General features: G+C 59.2%; 1 protein-coding gene across 2 annotated transcripts in view; it reads left to right on the top strand.

Moving 5' to 3' along the window:
- The window catches only part of BRD3 (bromodomain containing 3), a 36,376-nt gene that overhangs the window by 7,869 nt on the left and 11,969 nt on the right, over nt 1-16,538 (top strand). The window contains exons 2-6 of one of the 2 annotated variants that reach the window (XM_064290625.1): nt 4,590-4,911; nt 5,684-5,821; nt 8,456-8,603; nt 9,892-10,106; nt 11,964-12,335. In XM_064290625.1, coding sequence (XP_064146695.1) covers nt 4,702-4,911; nt 5,684-5,821; nt 8,456-8,603; nt 9,892-10,106; nt 11,964-12,335 — 1,083 coding nt within the window. In that variant the 5' untranslated portion in view covers nt 4,590-4,701. Of the gene's footprint in view, nt 1-4,589; nt 4,912-5,683; nt 5,822-5,897; nt 5,930-8,455; nt 8,604-9,891; nt 10,107-11,963; nt 12,336-16,538 lie in introns of those variants that run through there. The other variant, XM_064290626.1, reaches the window with a different exon arrangement.

Raw genomic sequence — 16,538 nt, 5'->3', positions numbered from 1 at the left:
TCGAGTCTTGGAGAGTTGGGACAGCCTCCTGTCCTCGCCTCACCAGCCAGAGGGCTTTCTAAACTGCCTCCTGACCCCCTTCTGCTAGGGCTGTGGCTCCTCCCTCCTGGACCCTGAATGAGGCCCCTGCTCTGGAAATGCCCCTGTGGTCTGGCCTCTGCCCATCTTCCCAGCCTCCTCCTCCACCCCTTTGTGGAGCACCCTGAAGGCCAAGGCTGGTGCTAGCACATGCTGGTGATCCCACCACTGCCCGGGTGCCTGCTGCCCTGAGTGCCCAGCTCATTTTAGGAGAGAAGAAAGGCGCTCCTGCGATAGCCTGGGGGTCTCTGCTGCCATCCCTGGGTGTTTTCCTGATGTGGCATCTGGACAGAGGCCCCCACTGCCCCCCTTTTGTCCAAGGCCTCGAAATCGCCCCGGACTTGGTATCTTCTGATGCGTTTCACTGAGCTGGGCCTTCTGTTCAGTGCCTAAGTTCCTGCAGTGGAAGGAAGGGGGTCCCAGAGGCTGGGTCCGGGGACATGTGCCCCACAGCTTTCAGGCCAGCCCCCAGAGAACAGCCAGGAAAATAAAGGCCGGAGAGTGAGGCCTTCCCAAGGCCACAGGTGAGATGGGCACAGGTGGACTTGAACCCGCGCCTGGCCCTGGCAGCCTGGAGCTCCAGCTCTACCTTCAGGCCCTGCCATCTCTGTCCACCATCTGCAGGGAGGGACCAGACCCTCCAGCCCCCAGACTCCACCACAGCCCCTCGCAGAGGCTGGGTGGATTCAGGATCTCCATGTAGGGGTGAGCTTAGCCTGGCTGTCCCTGCCCAGTGTTCTGGATCCTTCTTCAAGATCCCCCTCGAGCCCGCTGGGTTCTGGGTCCCACCTGGTGTTGGAGGACTTGTGTGCTTCCCGCCCCAGGCGGTGTGGGTCCTCTGTGTGAGATGCGAGGTCCTCGTCAGGACTGGTACATGCTGCCTCGGTTTCCCTCTCTGTTCTGCCTGGCATGCCCAGCTTCCTGGGCCTGTTCCCTGGAGGGTTGCCACTCCATCTGGGAGAGCAGGCTCGGGGCTGGACATGGCAGGCTTCCGTGGGCACGCCCCCCTGATGGATGGGAGTGTTGTGTGCGCTGTGAGCAGCTTTCTGGAGTGAAGCAGGGTGCGTGGGGAGCGCCGTGCTGACAGCTGGGGGAGCAGATTGCCAAGGGATCCCATTCTGCGGAGCTTCAGTGGTGGTGGTGGTGTTCCTGTGCCCTATGCCTTCACACACCTCCAGGCTCGCCTTCTAGAACAGTTCTAGCCCTTCCAGCTTTGAGGCGCCTGCAGACACTGATAGCCAGTGAGTTCAGGACCAGCCCACAGCCCCTGCCTCCCCACCCCAATCACTTTACTCCTCAGTCTGAAGACCAGGCCCCTTCTGGTGCCGAAGGTGGACGGGGCGGGCGGAGGGGCTTTGCAGCTCACAGAAGTCACACATCCATGCCTGGCTTTCAGGCCTTGAGATCTCTCTGGCACCCCGTTCCTCTGCCCTAAGGGGTGTCACCCTTCTGGTGATGTCTCTGCTCACTGTGTCCCTTCTCCCACCCTCCCCTACTGAGGTCTGCTCTCCGGGCCCAGGCAGGGAGCGATGAGCATGGCTGCAGTCCCCTGGATCTCATGGGTGGGGGGTAGGGGGTGTGGGACCCTGAGCCAGGGTTAGGGCGCAGTGTGTGGGGGAGAGCTGACCTGTTTGAAGGTGGTGGCCCGGGGCATTTCAGAGCCCCTGGGAGTGCGGCTGCGTGCTGACGGGAAGACTGCTGGTTGTCTGCTTCCCCAAACTAGCCATTAAAGGTTCTGTAGAGTCCAGTTCTGTTCTGACACACACGGGGTTGCCCCGAGTGGGAGTGGGCTTGACAGGGACTGGCGTTTGGTTAAATGAAGGTAACTTTAATCTCTGACGAGAACCCTGGGCTCGATGAGGTCAGCTGCCGCCGGTGGGTGGGGGGATTCGTACCCTGCCATGCTGGGCCCCATAACACACCTCCTCGCTGCTTTCCTGCCTGGCCTTGGGACCTGTCCTCTCAGCACCTGGTCTACTGGGGTCACACCTTGAGTTCCAGAGGACGCTGCCAGCCCTGAGGCTCGTGCTGGGCCCCTTCCTGGCTGGGTGTTTAGCTGCTGAATCCTCTCCCCAGAGCCCCAGCGTCATTGCCACCACTCCCCGCCGAACGGCTGCGTCCCTGAACCCCCAGAGACACAGTGTGCTTGGGAAGTAGTTAGGCGCAAAGGAGCCTCGGCTTTGCCATCTGTACAATGGGATGATCATGTGGGTTTGTTGTGTAAGTCAGGTGGTGTCTCACTTTGAGCAAAGGTGGACAACAGTCCCTGTATTCCTTGGGGATTTTTCTCTCGTGTGTTCACACTTGCCCTCACCCGGGGGGGTGGGGTGAGGTCTGGGCTGCAGGGTGGTGGGGGCAAGGGCTTGTTCTGTCCTTGCACGGCATGCAGGTGGGTGCCAGCTGGAAGTGTCTATCCGCCACCCCTGGACATGTCACAGCGCTCCTTGTCACATCATTGTTGGGAGGACTGGCCCTGAGTGCACCAGAGACCGCAGGCAGCCAGGAGCTGATGCGGGACACCACACGGCACGCTGCCTTTGACGTCACTTAAAACCTTCTGCCCCTCAGCTCACAGCGGAGCCCTGGGAGCAGGTCAGCGGGTCAGCGGGTGGTTTAGTTCTTGGAAGCGGCACTTGCCTTCTCTTTCTCTGAGGGTGGCCCTGCCCCCGCCCCCCACACCCAGGAAGCCTGCGAGCTGTGTTGGCCTCAGCTTCTGTCCTTCATCCTGAGAGGTGGGGTGCTCCTGCCAGCTATCGCAGGCAGGCTGTGCAGTGCGAGTGTGGCCAGCTGGACCCCAGCACCAGCAGCCCACGAGGTGGGCTTGCAGGGGTCTTAATGCGGCGGCTCACACCCTGTGTCCCAGCACAAGCTCCTTCCTCTGGTGGGGGACTTGATGCCTCCTCTCAGACCCCAGCTCCGTGTCTGGCCCCCAGAGGAAGGCTGGGAGAGTTACATGAAGCAGGAGGAGATACCAGACCTCTGAGGTGCTCAGCTGCTGGCCAAGAGCTTGGTTGGAAACCCCGGGCTCTGCTGGCCGAGGCTTGTCTATTTGCATTTTAATTAATAGTTCTTCAAAACAGAAATTTCTTTTTACTTTTCCTTTTTACAAAAACAACTCGCGTTTGTTATTTGAAACATCCCAGCTGTTCAGAAATGGAAGCTAAAAGTGAAACCCCTTGTGGTCCCAGAGGTGCCGACACTGCTGCCTGGCTCTGCGGGGGGCACAGGTGGGGCACACGGTCAGGTGTTCGGGAGCATCCCTGGATGGAGAGCACTCACAGCAGTTTTGCATAGTGGGTGACATGGGTCCACCGTAATCTCTGGGACCCTTTGTACGGGCCAGGGCAGGGGTCCTGCTGGGAGCCCCCTGGTGTGGCCCGTGGAGGCAGTGACGGTGTCGCAGCCAGCTCTCGGGAAAGCCCTGATGTGTAGATTTGCCGGTTTCTGTGGTGTCAACACACCCACTGTGGCAGATTTCAAGCCACCAACATTCTGTTAACCAGCTCGCAGGAGTCTGGAAGATTTAACCATCTGCTCATGCAAGTCAGCGGGAGTAGCTGGAACAAGCTGGTTCACCACACCACAGTCCCCCCGAAGGCCTTCTCAGGCCCCCATGTGGTGGTGGGGAGCCTCCTAGCCTTTTTGATGGGTAAAAAGCACCCGTGAAGTACGTGATCAAGCTTAGATGGCAGCAAGGCACACGAATGAAGTGCAAGTGCCCACTGGCAGCTGGAAGTTCGTGCCTCCGCAGGGCAAATGGACCACGTGGCGTACATATCACTGCCGTGTGTCTCCCTGCCGATGGTGGGACCCACGCAGGCCCGGCCTGGTGTCTCCAGACATTACGTTCCTGGGGCTCTGCATGTGTGTCTCAGCAGCTGTGACAATCGTCCTGGCCTGCGGGGCTCCCTCCTCCCCAGGGACATGTCGCAGGCATGCAGGCACCACCTGGCACGCCAGCACTATCTTTTTCTCGCCTTGCTGGCGGGCCTGACTTAGGTCTGATTGGCTGAGGCTATGTGTCACAGCCAGCCTGCTGCCATCACAAACCCCCTGGGGTTCTCGTGGTGACGTGGAACCTCAGTGGGCTCGCTCGAGCAACCCAGCTCCCGTGCGCGTGGTTCTGGGAACAGCTGGTTTACTGCCGGTTCGGCCTGCACATCTTGGTTCTGCGCGTGAATCGTCCCTGTGGGAAGTTGCCAGGGTTGAGGACAGAGTAGCCGGTACTGGGACAATCAGCTGCCAACCAGCAGGCGGTGGCTGGGGGGACAAGCCGAGGGGCCCAGGCTGTCTCCTGGCATCTCCCAGTGCCTGGTTTGAGCAGGCAGTAGTGTGCACGCCGTCTGCCACAGGTGAGGGCTGACTGGACTGGTCTTTCTGACAGACGTACCTGGACAGGCAGGCAGACAGGTGGCATGAGTGAGCTGGCCCGCACTGGCTCTTGAGGGGCAGGTCCGGAGCGGGCAAGGTGGATGGGGGTCTGGTGGTGCTGACTGGCTTTTTGTCCACAGTCATTGCCCGGTGGGGCCCGGAGATGGGCTGCCGAGCTGCCTCGGGGGGCGTAGAGGGAGAGCGGGCGCCTGCAGGTTGCGGCTGTGACAGGAAGTGAGCACGTGGCTCAGGATGTCCACGACGACGGTCGCCTCTGCGGGTATCCCGGTGGCCCCGGGTCCCGTGAACCCGCCCCCACCGGAGGTCTCCAACCCCGGCAAGCCTGGCCGCAAGACCAACCAGCTGCAGTACATGCAGAACGTGGTGGTGAAGACGCTGTGGAAGCACCAGTTCGCCTGGCCCTTCTACCAGCCTGTAGATGCCATCAAGCTGAATCTGCCTGTGAGTACGCACCCTGCCGTCTCTCACGTGGCCTGGACCCAGAAACACTGCCCCCCAGCCTTGGCCAGGCGGTACCAGCTGGGGCGGGCGCTGGGGAGCCAGATGCAGCCTCAGGAAGCCAGAGTCAGACAGGCATCAGCCCATCACCCACATGCCAAAAGGGCAAAGGGGCCACCTAGGTTGGGGAGGATGGGGCAGCTGCCCCAGGTGCAGGCTGCCAAGGAGGGCTGTGCATGTCCAGGGGTTGGGCCTCTGCCCCCAGCGTCTGTCTGCTCAGTGGCCTGTGTACACGTGGGCTGTGCCTTGCAGTCAGACACTGAGAGCTGTCACGTCTGTCCAGGGGCTTGCACCTGGCTGTGTGCTTGTTTTCTCTGTTTGTGCCCAAATAGAAAAACCCTGGGGTACTGCGAGGGGAGTCGTGGGCCCAGCCCGCACCCCATGGACTGCAGAGCCTCAAACGCATTTTGGAATCCCTGGAGGGGGCTTGGCCCCACCTCCAGAGTGTAGACCAGCTCGGGGGTCTGCCTAGCCACCAGTCTGTGTGTCCCCGACAACTCACCCTCCTGCCAACTCCATGTCTGATGAGGGGCTGGTCAAGTGTGTGGTGCTACCAGGTCATCACCCCAGACCGCATGCCACCTGCCCGTAGGTGACCAGCCCTGACCCCCGGCCTGCTCACAAAGCCTGCTCTGTGTGTGATTGCCGTGCTTGGGAACGGTGAAGATAATTGTGTGGAGTACCTTAGTAACGCCTCTAAAAATCTTTTTCCTAGGACTATCATAAAATAATTAAAAACCCGATGGATATGGGGACTATTAAGAAGAGACTAGAGAACAGTTATTACTGGAGCGCCAGTGAATGCATGCAGGACTTCAATACCATGTTTACAAATTGTTACATATATAACAAGGTGAGAGGGGGGCAGCCAGGCCCTGAACGTCCTTGATGTTACATATATAACAAGGTGAGAAGGGGGCGGCCAGGCCCTGAACGTCCTTGATGTTACATATATAACAAGGTGAGAAGGGGGCGGCCAGGCCCTGAACGCCCTTGATGTTACGTATATAACGAGGTGAGAAGGGGGCGGCCAGGCCCTGAACGCCCTTGATGTTAGGTATATAAGGAGGTGAGAAGGGGGCGGCCAGGCCCTGAACGCCCTTGATGTTACGTATATAACGAGGTGAGAAGGGGGCGGCCAGGCCCTGAATGCCCTTGATGTTACGTATATAACGAGGTGAGAAGGGGGCGGCCAGGCCCTGAATGCCCTTGATGTTACGTATATGACAAGGTGAGAAGGGGGCGGCCAGGCCCTGAATGCCCGTATATGACAAGGTGAGAAGGGGGCGGCCAGGCCCTGAATGCCCTTGATGTTACGTATATGACAAGGTGATAAAGGGGCGGCCAGGCCCTGAATGTCCTTGATGTTACGTATATGACAAGGTGAGAAGGGGGCGGCCAGGCCCTGAATGCCCTTGATGTTACGTATATGACAAGGTGAGAAGGGGACGGCCAGGCCCTGAATGCCCTTGATGTTACGTATATGACAAGGTGAGAAAGGGGCGGCCAGGCCCTGAATGCCCTTGATGTTACGTATATGACAAGGTGAGAAGGGGGCGGCCAGGCCCTGAATGCCCTTGATGTTACGTATATGACAAGGTGAGAAAGGGGCGGCCAGGCCCTGAATGCCCTTGATGTTACGTATATGACAAGGTGAGAAGGGGGCGGCCAGGCCCTGAATGCCCTTGATGTTACGTATATGACAAGGTGAGAAGGGGGCGGCCAGGCCCTGAATGCCCTTGATGTTACGTATATGACAAGGTGAGAAGGGGGTGCCAGGCCCTGAATGCCCTTGATGTAAGCTGCTCAGGCTGAGGTTTGGGGCACAGGGTTTGCTGCCGCTGCTTCAGGGGAAGTGGCATGGGGGAGAGGATGCTGCCCTGGGCTGGCCTTGGCACATGCGGCCAGCTGCTGCCAGCTGGGCTGGGTGGCTTTGCAGTAGCTCCCGGATATTGGCCCCTCGTGCTTTGGTCCTTACCCACAAGTCCCAGCTTGGCTCATCTCGAGCGGGAGCATTTCCGAGGAGCTCTGGTGGTGCAGTAGTTAAGCGCCCGGCTGCTGACCCCCAGGTACGTGGTTCAGACTTCCTCGGCAGCTCCACGGGAGGAAGACCTGACGATCTGCTCCAGTAAGGATCACAGCCGAGGAAGCCCTTTGGGACAGTTCTCCTCTGTCACGTGGGTTTGCTATGAGTCAGAATCAGCTTAATGGCAAAGGATACGCAGATGTCTAAGCCCGGTGCCGTCAAGTCGATTCCGTCTCCTAGTGACCGTACAGGACAGAGGAGAGCCCTCTCCTAGAGTTTCCGAGGCTGTCGTCTTTACCGCAGCAGACTGCCACATCTTCCTCCTGTGGAGCGATTGGTGGGCTCTAACAGCTGACCTTTCGGTTAGCAGCGGAGCGTTTAATCACTGCACAACCAGACCTCCTGTAGACATTTGAGGGGTGAGTATTCCACATAGAATAACAAGTGCTAAGGCCCAAAGAAGGAGCCCTGGTTCTGCAGCAAACAAGCACTTGGCTGCTGACCGAAAGGTTGGTGGTTTGAAGTCCTCAGCTGCTTGGAGGGAAAAAGACCTGGCAACCTGCTCCCATGAAGATTTGTCATCATTGTTAGGTGCCGTCAAGTTGGTTCCGACGCATAGCCACCCTGTGTACAACAGAACCAAACTCTGCCCGGGCCTGCACCATCCTCAGAATTGTTGTTGGCTGAGCCCATTGTCGCAGCCACTGTGTCGGTCCATCTTGTGAGGGTCTTCCTCTCTTCCGCTGACCCTCTACTTCACCAAGTAGGATGTTCTCCAGGAGCTGATCCCTCCCGATGATATGTCTAGAGTATGTGAGGTGTGGTCTCATCATCTTTGCTTCTAAGGAGCATTCTGGCTGTACTTCTTCCAAGAGGGGTCGTGGCCTAGGAAACCCTACAGCAACCCCACCTCTTACGGCTGGCGTGGAATTGTAGCACCTCTTTCGGAAGAAGTTGGTACATAGCAAGCTTTAGAGCTTGCTTCCTCTCACACCTAGAAGCTCTACTTGTAGAAATTCTAGAGAAATTAGTACAGGGTCTTGGACATGGAAAACTAGGCAGCCCAGGTGCCTGGCGACAGGAGATGGGGTTAACCAGTCTTGAATCCCAGGTGCAGCCTCAGAAAGGGTGCGGCGTTGCGCAACTCGGGGGACGTCTGCAGAACAGCTGTTAGTGAGAAGGGCAGATTAGGAGGGCAAACCGGTCCCTCAGATTCCAGCTGTGGGTTTTGGCCTGTGGAGTAGTGACAGGTAGTGTTAGGCAGGAACGCCTAGTTGTTGACGGGGATGAGGAGTGGTGTTATTCTTTGTGCTTTTCTGGATTCCTCTAAGATTGTCCTCACTGAGGACGTGTTCCCTCTGCCCCCTCCCGCCCTCGAGACCTCTAACCCTCGACCCGACACTGCTTTTTGCGGGCATGCGGGCCCCTCCCTGGTGTGTGACGTTGCTTCTCTGTCTCCAGCCCACAGATGACATAGTGCTCATGGCCCAAGCCTTAGAGAAGATTTTTCTGCAGAAAGTGGCCCAGATGCCCCAAGAGGAAGTTGAATTATTGCCCCCCGCTCCAAAGGGCAAAGGCCGGAAGCCGGCTGCAGGGACCCAGAGTACAGGTAAGGGGGGCCCAGATGCAGGTGAGAGGAGGTAGGAGTGGGGAATCCTGCTTTGGGGCCCAGATGCAGGTGGGGGTGTACCCAGAGGCAGGGGTGTGTACCCAGAGGCCCATGGTGGGGGGACCCAGTTGCAGGTGAGGGGGTGACCTAGAGGTAGATGGGGGGGACCCACATGCAGTTTTATGTGTATCTAGATGCAGGTGGGGGGACCCAGATGGCAGGTGGGGGGGGCCCAGATGCAGGTGTGGGAGGACCCAGATGCAGGTGGGGGTGTACCCAGAGGCAGGTGGGGGGGACCCAGAGGCAGGTAAGGGGAGGCAGGGGTGGGGAAACCAGCTGTAGGGCCCAGATGCAGGTGAGGACGGGATGAGGGGGTGACCATTCTGCCCCACCTGTCCACCTGTGGGTAGGTGGGCTGGGAGGTGGACAGCAGCGGCGTCTCTGTGGAGGGTTCATGGTGGGCTCACTGTAAGCAGAGGGGGTTTTGGGTCAGGCCCATCTGGACTCCAGGCCGAGCCCCTTTGCTGATAGGCCAAGGGGCCCTCAGGCACAGCCCCTGGCCCCTGAGCAGTAGCCTTTGTAGCCGGGACAGTGTCACCACAAGAGGGCAGGTGCCCAGTTTTAGCACTGTTTGAGTGACAGCTGGCGGGGGTGGGGCGTGTCCATGTTCCTCGTCATTTGACCCACTGGGGAAAGAGGTTGTGGCTTTCCGCCTCCCTGCTCCCTGCCTCCCCAAGCCTCTCCTTGTCCAGCTGGCTCGGAGACCACCTCGTCTGTGGAGCCGTGGGGCTAGCATGTGGCATCTGCCTCTGGCTTCTTAGTGCCCGTGTCTCTGTGATGTTGGTGTCACCTGCTCCCTAATGGTGTGGGCGTATCTGCTGGAGGGAGCTTAGTGATGGTGGTCACAGGGTCCTGGTGGTCTACCTGGCCTGTGTTAAGATGGAGAAGGCTGGCTGGGTGGCCTGCCATCCCCGCTTGTAGATGTGTGTGCCTAGGAGACCAAGTGGCTCTGATCTGGCTCCCCCAGTCAGTTACTAGTGGAGTCTGTTAGATGCAGGCTTCTCGGACGCCTGCTGTGTGGCCTGTCCTGGTTAACTCCTTTAGCCTTTCTCAGGGGAGGTGGTGGGTCTGGGCACCCCTGCCCCTGGGATCCCGGTGGGGATCTGGGCCCATCGTGGCTGGCACCTGGTGTTCTGGAGGGCGGTTCTGGAAGCCTGTGGCCATACCGGTGTTCTTTCTGCCTGGCTGAGAGAGCCCGTGTGTTTAACCTCTCTTCCTCGTTTTCAAGGGACGCAGCAAGTGGCGGCCGTGTCATCTGTGTCCCCAGCGACCCCCTTCCAGAACGTCCCTCCTGCTGTCTCCCAGACGCCTGTCATTGCTGCCACCCCTGTGCCAACCATCACCGCAAACGTCACGTCGGTCCCCGTCCCCCCTGCTGCCGCCCCACCGCCTCCTGCGACACCCATCATCCCCGTGGTGCCCCCCACGCCGCCTGTCGTCAAGGTGAGTGCCCTGGGGCCCGTGCGATGGGAGCCCGTGTCTGAGGCCGCTCAGCGGGGCCAGCTCATGGGGTCTGAGCACAGGGCAGATGGGGGGCTCTGCTGTCTCTTTGCTAATGTAACCGCTCGCTGAGCACTTGGCGTGCGTCACTCTGTAGCAGTGAGGCCCGGCTGCTGTTTCACAGCAGATGAGGAGGCCAAGGCTGAGGGAGCTGAAGGTCACACAGCTGGTGGGGCGGGGCTGAACTTGAGCCCAGGCTTCCCTGGCCCCAGAGCCCTGGCCTTCCCAGGACACTGGGAGAGGCGTGGGAGAGCATGAGGTAGGAGTAGACAGCAGTTGGGTGTGTTGCCTGCCCCACCCCGCCGTGTCCCCCAGGGCTAGGACCACCTCCGCCCACCGTAGACTGAGGGGCCTGCACGTCTGTCCCCTCTACCCCACTCGATTGGGGCGTTTCAGGTCAGGGCCCGGCCTGGCAGGCCTGGCGCCGCCTGGGTGGGTGGCCCTGCGTGGTTTGGGGCTGGTGAGGACTGCTCTGCTCCCCCCGGCCGCGCTGTGCTTGTACTTACATGTGTTATCCTCTTTAATTTGATCCCCACAGCACCCCCCTGAGGCAGACAGTATCCCCCATCTTACAGATGAGGCCTCGGGCGCTCAGAGGGTTAAGTGGCTGTCCCCAGGTAAAGCGGTCACTTTGGTGCTTCCTGCCTCTGGGGCTTTCACTGCCTGCACGCCCGGTGGTGCTGGCCCTGGCTGCCTCGTGGCGCGGGCAGGTTTTGGAGCATGTCCCATTTGCCATAGCAGGAAGAGCCCATGGGCTGGGCCTGCACCCCTGGGCCACTGCAGGCACGCTTGGCACTGGGCACCGGTGGGCACACGTGGTGTGTTTGTGGAGAGCCGGCTCGTGGCCCTGCCAGCCGGGAGAGGCGTGGCTGTGGCAGTGGGTGGCTTGAGGCAGCAGGTTGCAGCACGGCCGTGGGCTGGGGTCCGGTTTGCTCCTCTGCCCACCTGAGCTAAGATGAGGAGACACACCGAGCTCTGGGCCGCCATGTGCCGGGGTGCAGGGAGTGCGGGGGCTGATGGTGCGGCCCCCGAGTCCCTGCTAGGGACCCATCACGTTAAGGCTTGCCTTCACGCCCTTGGGCGGTGTCTGCTCGGGCCTCCTGCAGACAGCTGTTGGTCGTTGCACTGCCCTCTGTGTAGAGCTAGCCCTGCTATGGCTCCCACAGCCCTCAGGGCGGTCCAGACCTGCTCCCTCCTATAGCTGCCTGGACCCCTGGCCTCAGCCCTGCCCCTGCTGCTGCTTGTCTCCTTGTCAGGCTGCCCCGCTGTCCTGTTTGTTCTTGGAGCTCCAGCCGGGGTGCCGTCCCCTGGGACTGTCTGCTCTCCCCTGGACCAGGAAGCCACTTGTTCTGCTGTCCCCGAGCCGGGTCCTGTTTGGCGATATCCTGGCCACCGTGCCATCTTGGTCACGCTAACAGGGTCCTAGCCTGGGGGGCTCGTTAGTGTTGGTAAATTGCATGTTGCAGCCCAGTAGGTGATAAGGGAATCCCCGCTCCTGTGACCGCTGAGCTCTGGAGGTCTGGGGGGCAGGGTCCGAACGCAGGTTTCCAAGTTAAGCCTGGGTGTACATCCCAGCCCCCCACGACCAGCTGTGTGACCTTGGGCTGGCGCCCTGACCCTGCGCCTTCCCGCGCCTTGGCGTCCTCATTCGGCAGCAGGTGGTGGGCAGAGGGAGCGTGCCTGTGCATGTTCAGCGCTTAGCTCAGTGCCTGACAGGAGATAATGCTCCCCGTGGGGCCTGTGGGGCCAGGCTCTCCTGCTGCCGGTGCCTTGTCCTCATTGACTCTTCCCCTGTCACAGAAAAAGGGCGTGAAGCGGAAAGCAGACACGACCACGCCCACCACGTCCGCCATCACTGCGGGCCGGGGCGAGTCGCCCCCGCCACTGTCGGACCCCAAGCAGGCCAAGGTGGTGGCGCGGCGGGAGAGTGGGGGCCGACCCATCAAGCCGCCCAAGAAGGACCTGGAGGACGGCGAGGTGCCGCAGCACGCGGGCAAGAAGGGCAAGTTGTCAGAGCACCTGCGTTACTGTGACAGCATCCTCAAGGAGATGCTGTCCAAGAAGCACGCGGCCTACGCCTGGCCCTTCTACAAGCCTGTGGACGCGGAGGCCCTGGAGCTGCATGACTACCATGACATCATCAAGCACCCCATGGACCTCAGCACCGTCAAGGTGCGTGCGGTGGGCTGCGGGGGAGCAGGCTACGTCCAGGCCAGGCCGTGGGTGGCTCTCCACCCTTTAGGGTGGCCCCTGGGGCTCAGTCCACTGCCCGCTCCACTAGCTTCTCGAGGGTCTGCTGCCTGGTGCTGGGACCTGGGGAGCAGGTCTGGGCGTCAACAGTGTCCTCCCTGTCCCTGGGGCAGACACACCTTCTGGGCCTCTGACATTTGCTCTCTTCTGCCTCCTTTGCCGGCCCCCTGGCCCCAGCTGTGGTCCGTGTGAGGGGGTGGTCCTGCCCACTGGGCACTGGCGCCGTGGCTCCACCCTCAGCTGCTTTAGTTCAACCCTGTTTTGTTATGTCCCTTCCTTCTCATCTGCCCATCCACGTGGAATCGCGGGTCTCTGTACCTCTGGCCAGGAGGCCCTTTGCAGTGCTCTGCCTCGTGGCCAACCATGCTGCAGATAGCTCCCTCCAAACCCCAGGATATGGATGGGTAGCTGCCGAGATGACACATGGGGGCAGGTGGCTGCCATCGCCCAGGCCTCTGACCTCCCCCATCGATTGCTGCCTTAGAGCTTGGGGCTCCTACGGCCCACGCCCTCCCCAGATAGGAGTGTACCTGGAGGGTGGAGGAGGTGGCAGAGCCGAGACCATCCAGGCTTCCAGGTCCCCATGTCAGGGTCTTCCTGCTGCAGAGATCTCCCTTGGGGCTGCGTGTGCATGGCCGCCAAGGTCAAGCTCACCTGGTCCCAACGGAGTGGGTTTGAGCTGGTTACCAAGGTGGAGTGCCTCAGGGCAGCTGTCCTGGGTGGGCCCTGGGGGCAGCCGTCCTGGGTGGGCTGTGGCTTTGCAGCTGGGAGCAGGCTCCCTGCCCTCTCTGGGGCTCTCACTCAGTGAAGGCAGAGTGTACACTTCCCCAGCAGTTCTGTGTTCTCGTTAGGAAATCCCCTGTGGCTGCCACCGCAGTCCTGCCCCCCAAGAGCTCAGTAAATACCATAGCTTTCCTTTGGACATCTTCGAACTGTGTGAGCGAAACACAGAGGTAGGTGCGTGTCTTAGTCATCTAGTGCTGCTATAACAGAGATACCACAAGTGAATGGCTTTAACAAAGAGAAGTTTATTTTCTCACAGTAAAGTGATCTAAAAGTCCACTTTCAGGGTGTCAGCTCCAGGGGAAGGCTTTCTCTCTCTCTCGGCCTTCTCGTCAGTCTTCTCCTGGACTAGGAGCTTCTCCATGCAGGGACCCCAGGTCCGAAGGACGCGCCCTGCTCCCGGCACTGCTTTCTTGGTGGTATGAGGTCCCCTTGTTTCTCTGCTTGCTTTTTCCTTTTATATCTCAAGACACAATCCAGTGTCGTAGACTGAGTCCTGCCTCAGTAACACAACTGCTGCCCATCCTCCATCGTTAACATCATAGAGGCCGGATTTAGAACATATAGAAAAATCACACAATACTGGGAGTCATGGACCACCCCAACTGATACATACATTTTTGGAGGGACATAATTCAATCCATGACAGCGCACAAAGATGGGAGCAGAGCAGAGGTCGGCCGGGAGTGGCCCTCATCTCCTCCTCTTCCCAGAAGTAATTTCTTTTGTGAGTTTTGTGTAAATCCTGTGGCACAGCTCCCATCTCAGGCTGGTGGCCGGGCAGCTTTGATTGTGGGGCCTGTGACCCTGGCAGGGTACTGGGGAACGTGGGGCCCACATGTTGTGGCCTGGAGCACAGTGACCGCAATGTCACGTAGGTGGTTTCCTCACTTGGCTCTGGGGCTGCAGCTGTCGGCTGGCCGTTCCCCTGCTCTGACGAGGCCTATGCACCCACCTCTTGGTGTGGGCCTGTGTGGTGGTTCTCATACCCCCTTGCTCCCTCTCTGAGGAAAGAGGCGTCCCAGCCCCTGTACCTAGGAGGGACACAGGAGCAGTAGGTGGGGCAGTGACTGGGGCCTTTTAGAATGTAGAGCACTCTCCTATTAACTGCTGTCGACTGCAGCAGGGAAACTGAGGCCATGAGAAGCTGCGGGCCCACCCAGAGTGAGTTGTCAGAAAGCTGGTCCTGAAATCTGGGCCTTTGGGTGCTCAGGCCTTGGAGGGGAGCCGCTGAGCTCAGGTCTCCTCCCCGGCTTGGAGGCTTCACTAACCATGATGGCTTGTTGAGGGCTCACCTCCACTCGGAGCTCCAGGCCACCTGTCACAGCCCTTGTTCACTTGGGGGAAGTGAGGCTCAGGGACGAAGTGCCTCACCCAGGGCCACCCACCTAGGAAGGGGTACAGCAAGACTGCCTGGGGGTCGGGAGGCTGACCGAGGGCCGGAGCCACGCAGCGCAGGAGCTGTGGGAAGCCTCAGTTTCCAGCCTCCACAGCCTGGGTTTGTGTGTCCCCACTGCTGCTGCACCAACAGGGACTTCCGAAACATCATTGGGCTTCCTGTGTTTGGGCTGCAATGAGGTTCAGTTTAATTCCATTTTGGTTAAAGGGTTCGATGTGCCCCGAAACCAGAAAAAGGAGGCTGGAGAGACGTCGTTCGCTGTGAAGTCATGACTGGTTTTGCTCAGCATTTTAGGTCTCTCACAGCTTGGGCAAACGGCTGGTCAGCATGTGTCAAGCGCTGCTCCGAAGTCACAGGACATTGCGGCTGCTTTTTTCTCTTAGGGACAAGCCGTAGAAAAAGAGAGCATGCGGCCTGTTGCTTTTAAAGCTAACGTTGCAGATTTTTTAATTTTTTTAATTGTGCTTTAAGTGAAAATTTACAAATCAAGTCAGTTTCTCACATAAAAACTTATATGCACCTTGCTATATATTCCTAGGAAACTGTGGTGGTGTAGTGGTTAAGTGCTACGGCTGCTAACCAAGAGGTTGGCAGTTCAGATCTGCCAGGCACTCCTTGGAAACTCTATGGGGCAGTTCTACTCTGTCCTATAGGGTGTCTATGACTCGGAACCAACTCAACAGCAGTGGGATATGCTCCTAATTGCTCTCGCCACAACGAGACAGCCCGCTCCCTCCCTCCACTCTCTCCTTTCGTGTCCATTTCGCCAGCTTCTAACCCCCTCTACCCTCTCACCGCCCCTCCAGGCAGGAGATGCCAACGTAGTCTCAAGTGTCCACCTGATCCAAGAAGCTCACCCCTCACCAGCATCCCTCTCCAACCCATTGTCCAGTCCAATCCCTGTCTGAAGAGTTGGCTTTTGGGAATTGTTCCTGTCCAGGGCCAAGAGAAGGTCTGGGGGCCATGACCCCCAGGGTCCTTCTAGTTTCAGTCAGACCATGAAGTCTGGTCTTTTTATGAGAATTTGGGGTCTGCATCCCAATGCTCTCCTGCTCCCTCAGGGGTTCTCTGTTGTGTTCCTTGTCAGGGCAGTCATCGGTTGTAGCCAGACACCATCTAGTTCTTCTGGTCTCAGGATGATGTAGTCGCCGGTTTATGTGGCCCTTTCTGTCTCTTGGGCTCATAATCACCTTGTGTCCTTGGTGTTTTTCATTCTCCTTTGATCCAGGTGGATTGAGACCAATTGATGCATCTTAGATGGCTGCTTGCTAGCGTTTAAGACCCCAGACGCCACTCTCCAAAGTGGGATGCAGAATGTTTTCTTAATAGATTTTATTATGCCAGTTGACTTAGATGTCTCCTGAATTTTGCGAATTTTAAAGGTTGAGCTTTTGGGGGGCATTTGTGCTGGAAACGAGTGTGAGTCTGCCTCAATGTGAGGAAACTTTCAGAACCTGAAGGCTGGCTCTGAGGAGCATCTGTGGTTCCCAGGCATGTCGTGTCGGGCCCTCGGGTCTTGGGGTCGGAGGCCCGCCTCCACCGTGGGGGACCCTGTGGGTTGGAGCCACCACTTTGTCTCATTTGCACCTGGACCTAGGGCGTCCTGAGCTCTGAGGAGGTATCAGGACGATCCCACCCTGCCTTGTGTCTATCCCCCTCCCCAGGCCACTGAGCCTCCTCTGTCTCTGCTGAGCCCGGGCAGCGGGGAGCGCTTGCCCAGCAGCTCCCTGCGTGAGCCGGATCTCAGGCTGTCGCAGCTGAGCCCAGCCTGCTGCCTGGAGTTGTCCCTGGCAGCCACACAGCTGTGCTCCTCAGAGTCTGCCCTCTCATCCTGGCCCCTGCCCCTGACCACGGGGCCTCACCTTTGAGCCTCACCCAAACAGGGGGCTTGTGTGACCCCCTCACTTCCCGCTGGGCCTCAGCCTCAACTCGCCATTTGCCAA

The sequence above is a fragment of the Loxodonta africana genome, chromosome 9, assembly GCF_030014295.1.
Source record: "Loxodonta africana isolate mLoxAfr1 chromosome 9, mLoxAfr1.hap2, whole genome shotgun sequence".
Taxonomy (NCBI): Eukaryota; Metazoa; Chordata; class Mammalia; order Proboscidea; family Elephantidae; genus Loxodonta; species Loxodonta africana.
Note: the sequence above shows the minus strand (reverse complement) of the source record. Positions and strands in the feature narration are given on the sequence as shown.